Here is a 17,313-nt window from a genome sequence, read left to right as displayed (position 1 = left end):
TATTTTTGGGTGATGAGGAAAGTCGATAACCACTACTTGCGGGTATACATTGGCCACTGGGTAAATTTCGTTTCTGTGTAATAACTCGTAAACCATACAAGAGAGATAATGTTGTAATTGTTTTTATTTTTTTTATAGACTTAAAAAAAAATACATTTTAGTTACAAAATACTACACGGCACAAGAATTATTTTTTATTTTTGGGTGATGAGGGAAAATTGGTAACTACTACTTGAGGGTATACACTGGCCACTGGGTAAATTTTGCTTCTGTGTAATAGCTCGTAAACCACACAAGAGAGATAATCGTACTAGGAACACTCTACGTGATTGATGAGTTCGACTTAAAAGGTGTTGACATAAACTTATTCTTTATTTAATTATATTATATGTTGGAGATATTTATTGACAATTAATATTATAATTGTAATAATATATTTAATGTGTATATTTACTTTCAATTTGAAGTAATAATTTTCATCTGGCTGTTAATTGGCAAAGACTAAATCAAAGTCAACACCCTTCCACCTTGAGTAGGTACGTAATTATAGTTGACATAATATTTATTAATTAATTATATGCTTGATTGCTGGAGATATTCATTGATAATTTAATATTATAATTGTAAAAGATTGAATATTTATTTTTGACTAGGTTATATACTTGTATTAGGGGTTAATGGGATGTTTGGTTCACGGAATAGGTAGGGAATGACATAGCATTCCCAGTAATAACCTATTCCGTTGTTTGGTTCGCATTTGTATTCCCAGGAACAATGTTCCTGGGAATGAGCTATTACCCTTGCAAGGGTAATAGCTATTACCAGGGTCCCCCTGGTATTAACCTATTCCTGACCTCTCTATTCCTGACCTCTCAGGAATAGGTGTTTTATTATATTTCCTTTTTTACCCTTTGTTTAAATTTTTAGGTTTGTTTTTTGAGTCTCTAAAATGGATGATCAACCTAGTTGAGTAGTTGGAATGAATTGAGTAGAAATCAGAAAGTACCAACAATTGACAGGAAATTACTTAGCTCCCTATTTTTCTCATCATTGAATCTGAATCAAGAATCACCCAAACTTGGAGTTCCTTTTGAGCAGTGCAGAAGAGTGGTTCTCTCTTTTTCTCTCAGTTTCAGAGAGAGCATGGCTAGAATGATCAATAACCACAACAAAGGGATCCTCATCCAAATCGACACCGCACTCTGCAGCAATGTTTCAGATCAAATTAAATCATATGCATTAGCATCGTACAAGTACTGTCCATATCACTGGATGATGGGATCATCAAGGAGCTTGAATTTCAGAACGAAACAGCGAGATCGCAGAGTGTTAAAGAAGAGGGACTGAGATGACTTGAGGGATGAGTCGTCGAGCAATACAAGAATGTGGCGATCCAGACTTCCACAGAGCGAAGAGGACAGAGCTAAATAATTAGTTTTAAGTATGTCGGTAATTAAAATGAGAGACGTGAGTTGATTGCTATGGATCATTAGTTATTGACTCTTGAATATCATCATTTGTTGTAGAAAGACTCCTAAATAAGGAGAGACTCCTTAAAATAAGGAGAAACACCCATCTCAAACTAACTTCTTGAATGAAGACCTTATAATTTCTTCTTGCTAATATTATTGAATGTTCTTTAAAAATTTTTGTTATTTATATGCATATTTTGTTTCATAATTCATATATCATTTTTTTAATATTGTAATTGCTATAAAATAATATTATATAAAAATCTTAGGTAATAATAATAATAATAATAATAATAATAATAATAATAATAATAATAATATATTTTGCATAAGGGTATTTATGTCTTTAAGCATATATTCCATTTCTATTCCTTCTACTAACCAAACGTTAGAATACAATTCCTAAAGTCTATTCCTTCATCGAACCAAACAATAGAATACAATTATGTTCTATTCCTTACCTATTCCATTCCTTGTGGAATAACATTCCTATTCCCTCCAAATTCATTCCGTGAACCAAACATGCTGTAAAAGTATTTAATAAAATTAAACTACGGAGTATATATTTAGTAAGAACAGGGGACTAAATTTGGAATTGTCATTAAAGAGAAGAGACCTCGGGTGGAATCAACTCTAAGAACAATGTAAAAAGATCCCAAAAAAATCATCTTATTTTCTTTAATTAGTTGAATTTTTGCGGAATTTTAACGTTTACCAAACGTTGGAAAGATAGCTCATGATTTTAAAAGTACAGCCAAAGAAATAAATATTTGGATTTAATTTTAGCCAACACTCTCTTGAATGAGTCTATTGTAAATCATCTTTTTAGTATAGTTTATTTGTAATTTGCAAACAATTATACAAGAGCATATACCCTGGAATAGTACAAGAGCGGGGTTAGAGGATTTGAGTCGTATCAAATTATTAGAACTCAAAAACTTGATAAGTGTTCATCCTAGTTCCTTTGTTGGTATATGGACACCAAAGTCTTTCGCATAATTATAAATCTACGAGCATATAGCCATGGGTTTTATATTCATATGTGATTGAATCATGTTCAGTTGAAACTTTAATTTGGCTCATCTGTACTGTGTCTCTGAGCATATAGCCATGGGTTTCCAGAAATGGCTGGTTTTCGTATGCCTTTTTTCTTGTATCATCCTGTTAGCAATAGCACAGCCCGAGCTAGTCTACTCGAAATGCGGGGAAAGCGGAAATTACACACAAAACAGCATATACCAGAGCAACCTTAACACAGTTCTTTCGTCCCTCTCGTCTAACCTCAACCAATATGGATTCTCCAATGTTTCCATGGGCGAAAATCCCGACAGGGTGAGCGCCCCCAAATTATATCGTGGACCGTGTTCCACAATGCATTGTGGACCGCGGTCCCAAAACGACGTCGTTTTGATTAATGAAAACAGACGGATGAATTCGCGCCACTCACTTTCTTTTCATATATACTGCAGTTACATTTCAACACAACTGCAGTTACCTTTCAACACAACTGCAGTTACTTTTTGATATAACTACAGTTTCATTCGATAATATAAAAACACAAAAGTGAAACTGTTATTCAGTATCTGTTCATATACACTGTAGTTACATTTCAACACAACTACAGTTACATTTTGATATAACTACAGTTTCATTCGATAATATCAAACACAAATGTGAAACTGTTATTCAGTATCTTTTCATATACACTGCACTTTCTTTTCAACACAACTACAGTTACTTTTTGATATAACTACAGTTTCATTCGATAATATCAAAACAAATGTAAGGCAGTATCTTTTGGAATGAACTGTTGTGTCAATTACGGGGCTCCGTCTCTCACTTATTAAAACGACGTCGTTTTGGGACCGCGGTCCACGATATAAGAACTGCGCTGTGCCGAGGCGACGTTGAGCCGGACATATGTCACAGTTGCGTTGAGGATGCAGGTCGGAAGATGGTACAATCGTGTCCCAATCAGACGGAGGCATTTGGATGGTACGACGAGTGCATGATCTATTACTCCAACGTTTCCACCCTGGGTTCCTGGACGAGGTTTCCTGAGATATACTTGCGGAATGTAGAGAATTCCTCGAGCACAGAACAGTTCAATAAAGATTTACAGGAATTGCTGGAGAGTCTACGGGACCGTGCTGCAAATGGTTTCCCCCCCTTACGGAAATTTGCGGCGGGGAATACATCTGGACCGGCCTTCCAGACCATATATGCAGCTGTGCAGTGCTCCCCTGACTTGTCTGCTCAAGCTTGCTCTGATTGCTTGGTTTCTGCTTTTGCTGATTTAGCTAGATGTGACCAATGCACTGGCAAAATAGGAGGGGGAGTTGTAAGGCCTAGCTGCAATTTTCGCTTTAAGACTCAACGTTTCTTCAATTATACTTCGATTATTGGACCTCCACCAACCCCAGCCCCAGGTCACATTCTATTTTTTACATCCATATCTACATAAATACTCAAAAGCTTTATTTTTTACTCCAACCCAAGTTGATCAGACGATTGACTTGGTAACTATAATGTTACAAACTTTATGCCTATTAATCTTCTCGATTTAAACTGTTTAGCTATAGGCTGGTTCTTTACCAACTAGGAATTGCACACCATCAGGTAATGGCGGCAGGGTTTCCCTCGTCATCTAAAAAAAATGTTTTATTTTGTGGAGGCAACGTAACTCTTGTCAAGTTAGTATGTTGATTCTGCGACCATAAAGTTACAAGTTCTACTCATGTCTTCTTGATTTAAGTTGGTTAGCTAGACTGACTGTAGAGTTTCTCTAGCCACCAAAGGCTTTTAGTTGTTTTTTTTTTTCTCTTTTTTTTTTTTTTTAAGTTTGTACTTACATATAATTGATCTTCCAGTTTATATTTACATATTATATAATTAATCAGGATCTTTATTTTACAGTGATTGAAACTCCACCATCGTCAAAAGGTGATCTTTCAATTACATATGCTTTTATTTTCAATTAATTTAACAAGGTATTTACATATATGCATAACTAATTCGAGAAATTTATTTTACAGAAAAAAAGGACAAGGACAACGACATAGTTTCAACTGTAATTATTGTAATTCCGCTTGTCGTAATTATAATTATTCTTACTCTATGCATTTGGATAATTGTCTTGAAGAAAAGGCACAGAAGGGAGCCGGAGGACATGGAGGGTAACGTTCACATCCATTTGACTTGTAGCACCAGTTACGTTTTCTTACCATGTGTCATCAATTGGTCCGGAATACCAAGTTTCATATATTTAGAAACAAAATGATTTTGAGGTCATTCTAGTTAAGTTGATCGGAAAATTAATTTGATAATTACAAAATTTCAAATTCAACTCTACATGAAAATTGTTTATATTACTCCTTAATAAATATGACAAAAAATCTTAAATTATTAAACTTGGACTCATTTTGTATGTACCCGAATAACTTCCGGTCTAACCTACAACATGGTAACTTGTATCAGCTTTGCGATTTGGTCTGCACCCCATGCAATATTTTTATTTGTCCATTTCACTTCGTCAAATCGTTTTACTCTAGTCCACCTAGAAGTTTATGCCCTTTTTTTTAGTGCTAGTGATTCTATTACATTGTAGTCATTCATCTAAAGAGTTTATACCGCCTCCACTGTGACTCAATCTCATGACCTCATATATGAAAGAATCACTACATGTCATCTGAGCACAAGATACTTGGTAACTAATATTATCCATATTTGTTCTGATCTGTGAAGTTGTAGATGAAATTAGTACCGTGGATGACATTAGTACTGTGGAGTCCCTACAATACAACTTTGGTACTATAAGAACAGCTACAAACAATTTCTCCAATTGTAACAAACTTGGACAAGGTGGATTTGGTCCTGTTTATAAAGTAAAATTTTCATTACTCTTTACATTGCTAGCTGCCAATTCATGTTAATGATTCAATATAGTTGTTTCTTATGACTAGAACTCAATGATTATGTTTAGGGAGAACTCCCAAACGGACAAGAAATAGCAGTAAAAAGGCTTTCTGCTAATTCAGGACAAGGTGATCTAGAATTTAAAAATGAGGTCCTTTTGGTAGCCAAGCTTCAACATAAAAATTTGGTTAGGCTGCTTGGGTTCTGCTTGGAAGGGAGAGAAAGGCTTCTTGTATATAAATTTGTTCCTAATGCTAGCCTTGACCACACTTTATTTGGTATATTGTTTTCTTTCATCTTTGTGATTCTCCTTATAAAATCTCTTCTTCTGTCATTCAATTTTGATATTGTAATCCACTTGTAGATCCTGTTAAAAGAGAAAATTTTGATTGGAAGACACGTTATAAAATCATAAGCGGCATTTCCAGAGGTCTTCTTTATCTTCATGAAGACTCCCGCCTTCGTATTATTTATCGTGATCTCAAAGCAAGCAATGTTCTACGAGACGCAGGGATGAACCCAAAGATCTCAGACTTTGGCATGGCAAGATTGTTTGAATTTGATGAGAGCGAAGGCAATACAAGCAAAATTGTGGGAACTTAGTAAGCATAATCATATATATATGCATATCACCTTCATTTTGAACAATAATTGATCGAGTCGACTGACAATTCTTATTTTTACAAATTTATATATGCAGTGGATATATGGTACCGGAGTATGTAATGCACGGTCAATTTTCAGTTAAATCAGATGTTTTCAGTTTTGGGGTGTTAGTCCTGGAAATTGTAAGTGGACAAAAGAATAACTGTTTCAAAAACGGAGAATCTGTCCAAGACCTTCTGAGCTATGTAAGTATAAATATAAATAACATGTGTATAAAACTATATATATGCCAGCAGCCCAGCATGCATGTTTGATTAGTTGAGAGTGATGATCAAATTGTGAGTGCAGGCTTGGAGACAGTGGCGGGAAGGGACAGCATTGAATCTGGTAGATCCCTTTCTTCGAGGCAATTCAGGTTCATCAGTGCGTGAAATTGTGAGATGCATACACATAGCATTGCTTTGTGTTCAAGAAAATGTTGGAGACAGGCCAACAATGTCCACAATTCTTCTAATGCTTAGTAGTTCTTCTCTGAGTCTTCCACTGCCATCTGCCCCCGCATTCTTCATGCACACTACTATCAATCCTGAGGCTCCGCTGCTGCTTAATGAAACTACTTATTCATCGCAAAATGAGGTCTCCATTGATGAGTTATATCCCAGATGAGATGAAATCATCATGTCGTCCATTTTCTCATCGTGATCATATCGAGCTAGCTAGTTTCCTTGTTCGCTGTAGAAAATGGTTTATTATTAAAACATAGTTACTGTTTCTATCAGAAGTAATAACTTTCAACGTTTCACATTATTATGGCTTGACTTAACTACTGGATTAGTGGATAAAACCATTGGTGTATGCATTTAATTGCTACCTTTTGGCTGAGATTTCAACAATCAAGTTATATCCATAAATTAAAGGGAAAATGACACTTTTTCCCCTATGTTATGTGCTTATAGCACTTTTCCCTCATGTGTTATTAAAGTGGCAGTTTCCCCCTGAAATGTTAAATTGACATTGTTACCCTTGAAAATAATTATTTCATTTATTTTTCTTTTCCAACAAATTATTACTTATAGGTATGGATGATCACGATTCGATTCGAACCTAACCAAACACTGTAGCAATCATACCGAAATAGTATGGACGGTTCTGATTACGATTCATAACCGAAAAAATAAAATTAAATAATTGTTGAACCGTGAACAGGAACTTAACCACAGTCATATATAGTAAAAATGATCAAACACTTATTTTAATAAATCGGTACGGTTCGGTTCTAATTTCGATTTTGAACCGCCAATCAAAACTTATTTATTTATTTATTTATTTTTATAATTTTATTTCTAATTTAAAAATAGTCTAAATTCAACCATTATTTTATTTTATTTTTTCGGTTCTGAATCGTAACCGTAACCGTAACCGTCTATACTATTTAAGTTCAATTGCTACAGTGTTCGATTAGGTTCGTATCGAACTGTGATCTTCCATACATATTAGTAATAATTGGTTGGAGAATAAAAATAAATGAAATGGTTATTTTTAAGGGCAAAAATGTCAATTTAATATTACAAGGGAGAAAAAACTACCACCTTTAAAATAACTGAGGGGAAAAAACTGTCACTTTAATAACACGGGGGAAAAGTGCTATAAACACATAACATATGGGGAAAAAGTGTCATTTTCCCTAAATTAAATATATAATTATACCTTTTGACTGACAACTCTACTTGAATTAGTCTGGAAAAAAAATTAATAATCATAAGGTTTCAGGTTTAATTTGATTCATTTAGCCTGAGTGGCTTAGTAATGGTGCTATACCAAGTCAAACGAATGTTAGTATTTGTTAGTTGTAGGTCTCCACAAGAGTTTCCTCTAATTAACTTTGCCCCACTTAGGCATAGTGGTTTCAACAAGTATGTTCGCACTCAAAATCCTCCCCAGAAGATCAAGGTCGATCAGCAATGTACCAAATGAATCCCACTGGCGACGTGATATGTCTTGGTCAATGACGGCCATTTCCAATTCGTTGGGTTGGTAAAGTGAGGATGGATATCGTAATCAATTAAGAATAGTCAATTTTTTTTTCTCAAGTCTATGTTATGCATTTTTTGGGTTAGAATTTTTTTTCTTTTTCAAGTCAAATAATATTAAATGTTGAACTTAAGGTTAAAAAAGAATATATTGAGTATTAGGTTAGTGTACCTTAAAAGTAGACCATGATTCATGTTATAATAAATGAATCTGGTAGATCCGTTTGGTTTGTTGGGCATCACTAATGAGATTAAAGTACTGTGAGTGCAGGCTTGGAGACAGTGGCGGGAAGGGACAGCATTGAATCTGGTAGATCCGTTTGTTCGAGGCAATTCAGGTTCAGTGCCTGAAATGATGAGATGCATACACATGGCATTGCTGTGTGTTCAAGAAAATGTTGCAGACAGACCAACAATGTCCACAGTTGTTCTCGTACTAAGTAGTTCTTCTCTGAGTCTCCCAATGCCATCCGCGCCAGCATTCTTCATGCACAGTGCTATCAGCCCTGAGGCTCCCCTGCTGCGTAATGAAGCTGCTTATTCATCGCAAAATGAGGCCTCCATTACTGAGTTATATCCCAGATAGATAGATGAAATCATCATCATGTCGTCCATTTTCTCAAGTCTATGTTATGCATTTATTGGGTTAGAATTTTTTTTTCCTTTTTTCCAGTCAAATTAAAAAATATTAAAATGAAAACTGAAAATTAGGGAGTGATTTTAGGAGTGAAAATCATTGTCGTAAATATAACTATTTTGTGGTCATTATCATGGTTTACCTCTTCCTTAATTAGATACTTTGCCCATGTTTTATATGTATTTATATCATACGATTATCTAATGAGAGGTTGGTTTTAGGGAGTTTTGGCATTCTTTGCAATGAACTAGTTCTTTTTCTTCTTCTCTCCTCTCTCTTCTTTGTTGTATGGTTTTGTGTGTGTGATTATGCATGTTCAAGTGAGGATACATTCTGTTTTACAATAAAAACAACATTTTTAATACATTTTTCAGGTTATTTTATCATTTTTTAAACCTTACATGTGAATAACTATTCAAGATTTTGAAATGAGTTTTTTCCACTTTTGGTTCTATGACTTTAGTGCTTCCGTCAATTTAGATACACGACTTCCATTTTGCCACTTTTAGTCCTTGACTTTGATTTTTTGCCACTTTTAGTCCTTTCGGTCATCCGAGCGACAACTTTTAATCGAAATCAACAAATTGTTATGCCATTAAGGGTAAAAGTGTATTTTGATAAAGTTCTAAATATATTTATAAATAAAATCAGATAAAAAATAGGAAAAAAAAACGTTATTTGCTTATTCTGCTTCGCTTTTTAAGCAACAACTTTTAATCGGAATCAATAAAGTGTTGTGTCATTAAGTGTAAAATTGTCTATTGATAAATCTCTAAATACATTAAACGTTATTTACCCTTAATGGCACAACAATTTGTTAATTTCGATTAAAAGTTGTCGCTCGGATGGCCGAAATGACTAAAAGTGGGAAAAAAAAAATCAAAGTCAAGGACTAAAAGTGGCAAAAAAATTAAAGTCAAGGACTAAAAGTGGCAAAATGAAAGTCGTGTACCTAAATTGACGGAAACACTAAAGTCATAGGACTAAAAGTGGAAAAAACTCATTTTGAAATTAATAAAGTAGACTAAGGAACATATTTGGCTTGCCCGTGATTTCACCAATCAACTTGTACTAATAAAGCTATACATAAAGAAATAAATAAAAACAAACTAATACTAAGGCTGTCTTTGGTTCTTGGATTTACACCGTAATAATGAGAATCAAAATCATAGTCAATGTTTGGTTGATAACTTTTTAAAATACAACTATGAATTTTTAATTACCCCTTCAATTAAAATTTTCATTCACTGACAAAGAGCGGTTCCCAATTTGCTGTGTTGGTAAATTGAGGATAGGTATCATTATCAATTAAGAATTGCAATTTTTTTCTTCTCTGAGTCTATGGTATACATTTCTTTGGTTGGAAAAAGAAAATTCCAAGTCAATTATATTCCAGTATTCCACCGAGATGTGGAAAATAGGGAGTGATTGTAGGAGTGAAAACAAGCTTTAAAAAAATTCCACATAATTTTGCATTTTGAAATTAAAGTAAACTAAAGAATTATGGAAAGATACTTATCCTCAGTCAAGTGAATTAGTCAATTAATTTAATAATCACAAAATTCGGCTCCTTCTGAAGGTTGTCTATTATCTTCTTTGTATGAGTCTGAACTCAAATTTATGATCATATATTAATAAGTCATGTTATTCTTGAAACATTGGCTCATCATAATTCATAAAATTGCTCTGATCTAAATCCCAAGCCTAAATGGATTTCCAGAAATGGCTTGTTTTCCTATACATTTCTAGTATCGCCCTGTTAGCAGCCGCACAGCCTAAGCTCCGGTACTCGTTATGCAACCAAACCGGAAACTACGAACACAACAGCATCTACCACCACAACCTTAACACACTTCTTTCCTCAATCTCGTCTAAACTCAACGAACATGGATTCTACAACGCTTCCACAGGCCAAAATCCCGACAGGGCGAGCGTCACCGCCCTGTGCAGAGGCGACGTCGAGCCCGAAAAATGTCGCAGCTGTGTCGATAACGCAGCTAGGAAGATGGTAAAAGTTTGTCCCAATGAGAAGGGGGCATTCGGAGGGTACGAGGAGTGCATGATTCGATACTCGAATGAATCCACCGTAGCAGGTTCCTGGTCAAGGTTTCCTCAGCTCTACTTCTACATTGATTCGTTGAATAATGGATCGATAAATTCCTCGAGCCAAGACCGGTTTGATGAAGATTTAAGGAAGTTGTTGGATGGTCTGCGAGACCGTGCTGCAAATGGCGGCGATTTTCTGAAGTTTGCAGGCGACAATGCGACCGGACCGGAGTTGCAGACTATTTATGCGGTTGTGCAGTGCTCCCCTGAGTTGTCTGCTAAGGATTGCTCTGATTGCTTGACTTCTGCTTTCGGAGATTTAAGTAAATGTCCCTGCCATGGCAAGAGACGGGGCGGAATCATAAGGCCAAGCTGCAATTTTCGCTACGAGAATTATAGCTTCTTCGATTATAACAAGGTTATGATTGAAGCTACGCCACCGAGATCAGGTAAATTTCTGTAATCTTAGGTATAATTATATCTTAGGGAGAAGCTACACCAACTATTCGAATAAGTATTCTAGTATTCTCAAAGCGGGTCAGCTCGCCTGCCAAATTATTGCATGGACTATGGTCCACACAGTTGTGTGGACCAAAAATAAAAAGTATATTATTTTTATACTGAAAGTACATTATTTTTATACTATCAAATAATGTACCTACAATACAAAAATAATGTACCTTCAGTACAAAAATAATGTACTTTTTATTTTTGGTCCACACAGCTGTGTGGACCATGGTCCATGCAATAATGATTGAGCTCACCCACGGCAAGCCTAATTTCCACTGATTTTTGCGGGCAGCCCGTCAAGCTCACAAGCTAGTGTTTATGTAGTCTTAGCTCGCCCCACGTGGGTTGACGGGCTTCGTAGGCCAGCCCGTAGGCTCTTGTTTTGTTATATATATATAGGGCCTGGCCCATTCTTTCGCGGGACAAATTTTTTGTAGTTCTAACCTCCCCCATTATAAGACGGGTACGGACCAACTCGCATACTTTGACCCACTTTGACAATCTAAGTAATTCTATCAAAATTTTATTTTCCAGTAATTGAAGCTTCACCACCAAAATCATGTACTTTTTTTTTAAATACTTTTTTTATTACATTAAAGTTGTATTACATGTTTAAATAAATTTTTCAAAATTTTATTTTGCAGTGATATCGATTGCTCTACCACCAAATTCAAGGGACTTTCCGGTTGCACACAACTATTTAAATAAGTACTCCATAATTGAATCAGAACTTGATTTTGCTGTCTTTAAAGCTCTACCACCAAATTCAGGTGAATTTTAAGTTATTTTATCTTATTTTATGTTTAGAGGATGTTTGGTAGCAAGAAAAGTTCAAACTTTTATGAGAATTTAAAATGTAGAAAAATTATTTTCACGTTTGGTGTAATTTTTAACTTTGAAAAGTTAAGGTCAATGGGAATCACATTCCATAATATCAAGGAAAGTAAATCTATCTTGGGGATGTAAGATTTTTTCCTGGGTGGCTAGGAATCTACCAGATTTATTCAATTACGTATTTATCTTTGTGGTTTGAGGTTAAAAGTTTCTTATATATATATATATATATATATATATATATATATATATATATATATATATATATATAAATTGTCTCTCTCATCATTGCCTATAAAAAAATTTACATCCAAGTATATAGTTAAAGTTTTATGTAATCTAATTTGTAATATGATTTATTAGGTAACAATGCAGTACATGTGTATATGCAATACTTTATATATCTTGATTAACTTGACTTTAATTTTTGGATAGTTGACTTGGTGGTTTTTTGACATATGGTTTATTAATTTACAATTCATTTATTAAACTCTCTATTATTTGTTATGCTTTTCTTTTTTAATTTTTGTATATAACAAGGATATATTAGAGATTATAAAAATTTTATTGGGGAAGTTTAAAAAAACCAAACATGTTAATTAACTTTTCAGATACTTTAATTGTTATATTTCCCGATAACACTTAATTAATTTTACCTGTAAAGTTATTTCGATCAAACATATTCCTTGAAAATATTTTCATGAGAATTTAATTGATGGGAAAGTACCACACGTAGTATTTTACATTTACTTAAGTGATTCAAAATTTTATTTTACTGTAATGGAGCGTTGACCACCGAAATCAGGTAACTTTTTTGGATTTGTTAAATATTGTTTGGTTATGTAAAATAGTATTACATGTTTAAATAAGTATTTCAAAACTCTATTATTTTGTGGTGATAGCTCGGCCACCAAAATCATGAGACTTTTTGAGTTTTTCTCCCCTTTTTAAGGCATTATTATATTACATACAAGTAATAAGTAATTCGTAACTTTATTTTGCAGTAATTAAAGCTTCACCACCAAAATCAGGTGAATTTAAGAATTTTTTTTTTTAAATTAAACTTTAAACTAATATTTCATGCCAAGCACCTTGTGCTCAAATGGCATGTAGTGGCCTCCCTCAAATGAAAGGTCATGAGTTCGAGCCTCAGTGGAAGAGATATCAAAATTGACTTTTTGTGCTTCAATCGGTTGAGAAAAATATAGATGGACAGATACTACAATGTAATAGGGTCAGTTGTATTAAAAAAAAAAAACTAATATTTCATATTTATTAAGTGATTCAAAACTTTATTTGGAGCTCCATCACCACCAAAATCGGGTAACATTTGTTTAAGTGTTGGTTACTTTAAACTAGTATTACGTGTTTAAGCGTTTTGATTATTTATTTATTTATTTATTATTTTTATTTTTATTATTATTGCAGTGATAGCTCAACCACCAAAATCAGGTGACTTTTTGGGTTTTTACTTTTTACTCTTTTTAAGGCAATATTATATTACACACAACTAATAAGTAATTCAAAACTTTATTTTGCAGTGATTAAAGCTCTACCGCCAAAATCAGGTGACATTCGAGCTTTTTTTTTATTTTTTTTAATTAAAAAATAATAATAAGTAATAATAATAATAATAATAATAATAATAATAATAATAATAATAATAAGAAGGTAGTATTTCATATTTATGAATCAAAATTTTATTTTTACAGTAATTGAAGCTTCTCCACCAAAAAATTCAGGTGACTTTTTTTTTTTTAGGTTACTTGACTTACTTCAAGATGAAATTTCATATTTATACAAATAATCTAACAATTTTATTTTACAGTGATTGGAGTTATGGAACCTGATGATCCGGGTCCGAGACCATTATTAGGTGACTTCTTTTTTTCTTTTTTCTTTTTTTAAATGAAAAAGCCATCAACTGCTACTTGAAAATGCATTTTGGATGAAGCATACCTTGTAATCCTAGTCAAAAAAAGACTGTTTTGTGGTTATCAAGTCAATTATAGAACAACTTTGTTGGTTTATTATTATTATTATTATTATTTTATTATTATTATTAAGGAGCTAAGGAATATATTTACATAAGTAGCTCAATACTTTATTTTACAGGAGAAAGTAACAAGAATATAATTCGAATTGTCATTATTATTGTTGTTGCTGTATTTATCATCCTTACTATCTGCGTCAGCATTCTTGTCTTGAGAAAAAGGCAAAAGAGGAAGCAGAAGAACGATAATGATTGTAAGTCCAATTCCAAGATACAAGAAGTTCACATCCACTGCATCACTGTTAGAAATGCATCACTGATAATATTTTTCGTATTTGATACTGTGAAGCTGTGGATGAAGTAACTGTTGTGGAGTTCCTAAAATACGACTTTGGTACCATAAAAAAAGCTACAAATAATTTCTCGGACTCTAACAGAATCGGACAAGGTGGATTTGGTCCTGTTTACAAGGTAAATTTATCATTAATTTTTACAATTTTATTCATTTCAATGAAGAGATTGAACTCAATGATTGAATATTAAATTCTTAATGTAAACAATTCAGGGAAAACTAAATGGGCACGATGTGGCAGTGAAAAGGCTTTCTCGTAATTCAGGGCAAGGTGATCGAGAATTCAGAAATGAAGTCATTTTGGTAGGCCAGCTTCAACATAGAAATTTGGTGAGGCTGCTTGGGTTTTCCTTGAACAAAAGAGAAAGGCTCCTTGTATATGAATTTGTTCCCAATGCCAGTCTTGACTATTTCTTATTTGGTATTGTTTTCTTTCAACTCTATAATTCTTTTGGCAAAACATTTCATTGGTCATTCAATTTTAATGTTGTAATCCATATATATCCACGTACAGATCCAGTCAAGAGAGCACTTTTGGACTGGAATACTCGCTATAAAATCATAAGTGGCATTTCCAAGGGACTTCTATATCTCCATGAGGACTCTAACATTCGTATCATTCACCGTGACCTAAAACCCAGTAACGTTCTATTGAATACGGAGATGAACCCAAAAATTTCAGACTTCGGCATGGCAAGACTATATGACTTAGATGAAAGCCATTGCAGTACAAGCAGAATTGTGGGAACTTAGTAAGCATCATATCATATACTCAAACCACCTTCATTCTGATCAAGAAAGTTCAAAAACTACCATGATATATAATTATATTCTTGTTACAATTTAACTATTGCAGCGGATACATGGCACCCGAGTATGCATTTCACGGTCAATTTTCAGTTAAATCTGATACCTTTAGTTTCGGAGTTTTAGTCCTGGAAATTATAAGCGGACAGAAAAGTAACTGCTTCAGAAATGGGAGATCTGAACAAGACCTTCTGAGCAATGTAAGTCTAATTAAATTAAACATATGCATAACCTTATATATGTTTGATTGGTTGGACAGTGATGATCAAATTAAATTAAACGTAACTGTGGCATGCAGGCTTGGGCACAGTGGCGGGAAGGGACAGCACTGAATCTGGTAGATCCTATTCTGAGAGGAAATTCATCATCAGGTTCAGTGCAAGAAATGATGAAATGCATACATATGGCGTTGCTTTGTGTTCAAGAAAACGTTGGAGACAGGCCAACAATGTCCACAGTTGTTCTCATGCTTAGTGGTTCTTCTCTGAGTCTTCCATTGCCTTCCGCTCCGCCATTTTTCATGCATAGCTCAATCACTCCCGAGGTTTCGCCGCAGCTTCCAGAACAGAACTCAACCATGTTTGAATCCTTAAATGAAACCTCCATTGCTGATGCCTTTTTCCCCTGACGATGAAAACAGTACAATTTTTTCATGTATTGTTTCTGCCCCATGCACGATTGCTGATGAGACTGGATCATTAGTCTTTCTTCCCAAACTTCATGACCTGAATTGTCTATGCAGGCTAGCAAACAATATTCTACTCACATGTTAGTTTGGTGTTTCTGTATTTTTGATTAATTACAAAATGACTTCTTAAAAATTTTTCAAAAAAATCTTTTAATTAAGAAAGAACATGAAAACATTTTCAAATTAAGAAAATCTTACCTTCACATAGTTTTGTACAACATAACTTCTAACTATGGAATGGTTTTTTTTAATGTGTTAAGTGGGTCAAAAAAATGTAGATATATAGTTAGGGCTGAAAATTTTTTGTTAGCCCAGCAAAGGGCCTCGTAAGTTCATAGAATTAAAAAATGTATCAAATAAGAAAAAAAATTGAAGTAAATAAAGGTTGAGAAGTAGATAGTGAGGAGGATCATGACATACTGAATTGTTTATGGAGTTTGTCGGTGGGATGTTCTGACAGTTCCTTCTATGGTCGGTCAAATATGTATAATGTATTCACTTCGTATTAATATTAATATTAATATTATTTCTATTAGAAAACCAATATTCTAATGAATGGGATGGCGACAAAAAACGTACAGGTTGTTCAGTACTTTTGTTCCAGACACGAACCACTTGTTTGATTAAAACAAAATTTTCATTAATGTAAGGAAATTATTTATTAATTAGAGAACATGTGATTATCACCTTTTCAACCATATTTAATCTTATACGGAGTAATTTTGTTTAATTTCTTCTTTTTCAAGTAAATTTAAAAATGATAAGCATTCGATTAAACATAATGATAAATTCTCAATCCAAATTGTAAACACATATGTCATACATTTGTATACTACGCACAATGAGTTACTTACTTTGAGATAGTTACTTCGATATTGTTGCTGGTGAGACTTAATCACTAGTATTTCTTGTAAAAAAAATATTAAAAATGATACTTTCTTCCCATATTAAAAATAAAACTTGTATTACCTAGTGGGTGCAGTGTTAGGTTAATTTAGGAATGTATGATTTGACAGAAGCATTAAGTCATAATACCTTTTTAGTCAAGTTTGGAATATTAATGGTGGATAGCGTGCGTGAATAGGATTCCTTACAGTACAGGCTGGGCAGGAAAACACGGTACATTGTCCCCATGGCCATGGCAGTGAAAATTCATGAATTAACTTGTTGGGATATCGTCATCACCACCAACAACGACCATCGTCCAAGCTACTCTTTACCAAGACAATCACAATGCTTTAATTATTAATAATAACAAATTAAATCAGATCCAATCTTTTATGGACTTTTTTTGATTTTTTTTTAACTCCAACATATATTAGCTGAAAAAATGTTGGATATAGAGGAATAGATCGAAGACAACCAAATATATAGTAAGTATAACCATGTAGGATTAACAATATTATTAACTTCAATGTTTAGT

The 17,313-nt window shown here is 33.7% G+C and overlaps 1 protein-coding gene across 1 annotated transcript; it reads left to right on the top strand.

The window, feature by feature from the left end:
* Positions 1 to 2,495: 2,495 nt before the first annotated feature.
* LOC116029137 lies at positions 2,496 to 15,967 on the top strand. The gene is made up of 22 exons (XM_031271039.1): positions 2,496 to 2,499; positions 2,581 to 2,833; positions 3,357 to 3,901; positions 4,508 to 4,648; positions 5,223 to 5,356; positions 5,455 to 5,665; positions 5,752 to 5,989; positions 6,088 to 6,238; positions 6,342 to 6,629; positions 8,295 to 8,593; positions 10,368 to 11,155; positions 11,861 to 11,986; positions 13,479 to 13,502; positions 13,592 to 13,618; positions 13,763 to 13,792; positions 13,879 to 13,926; positions 14,166 to 14,297; positions 14,393 to 14,514; positions 14,609 to 14,816; positions 14,910 to 15,147; positions 15,252 to 15,402; positions 15,501 to 15,967. Exons 1-22 carry the CDS (start codon positions 2,496 to 2,498, stop codon positions 15,828 to 15,830), a joined length of 4,488 nt encoding a protein of 1,495 aa, XP_031126899.1. The 3' UTR covers positions 15,831 to 15,967.
* The last annotated feature ends 1,346 nt before the right edge of the window (positions 15,968 to 17,313 follow it).

This window comes from Ipomoea triloba, chromosome 9 (genome assembly GCF_003576645.1).
Source record: "Ipomoea triloba cultivar NCNSP0323 chromosome 9, ASM357664v1".
NCBI classification, from domain to species: domain Eukaryota; kingdom Viridiplantae; phylum Streptophyta; class Magnoliopsida; order Solanales; family Convolvulaceae; genus Ipomoea; species Ipomoea triloba.
The sequence above is the reverse complement of the archived record's forward strand: the minus strand, read 5'-3'. Positions and strand labels throughout refer to the sequence as shown.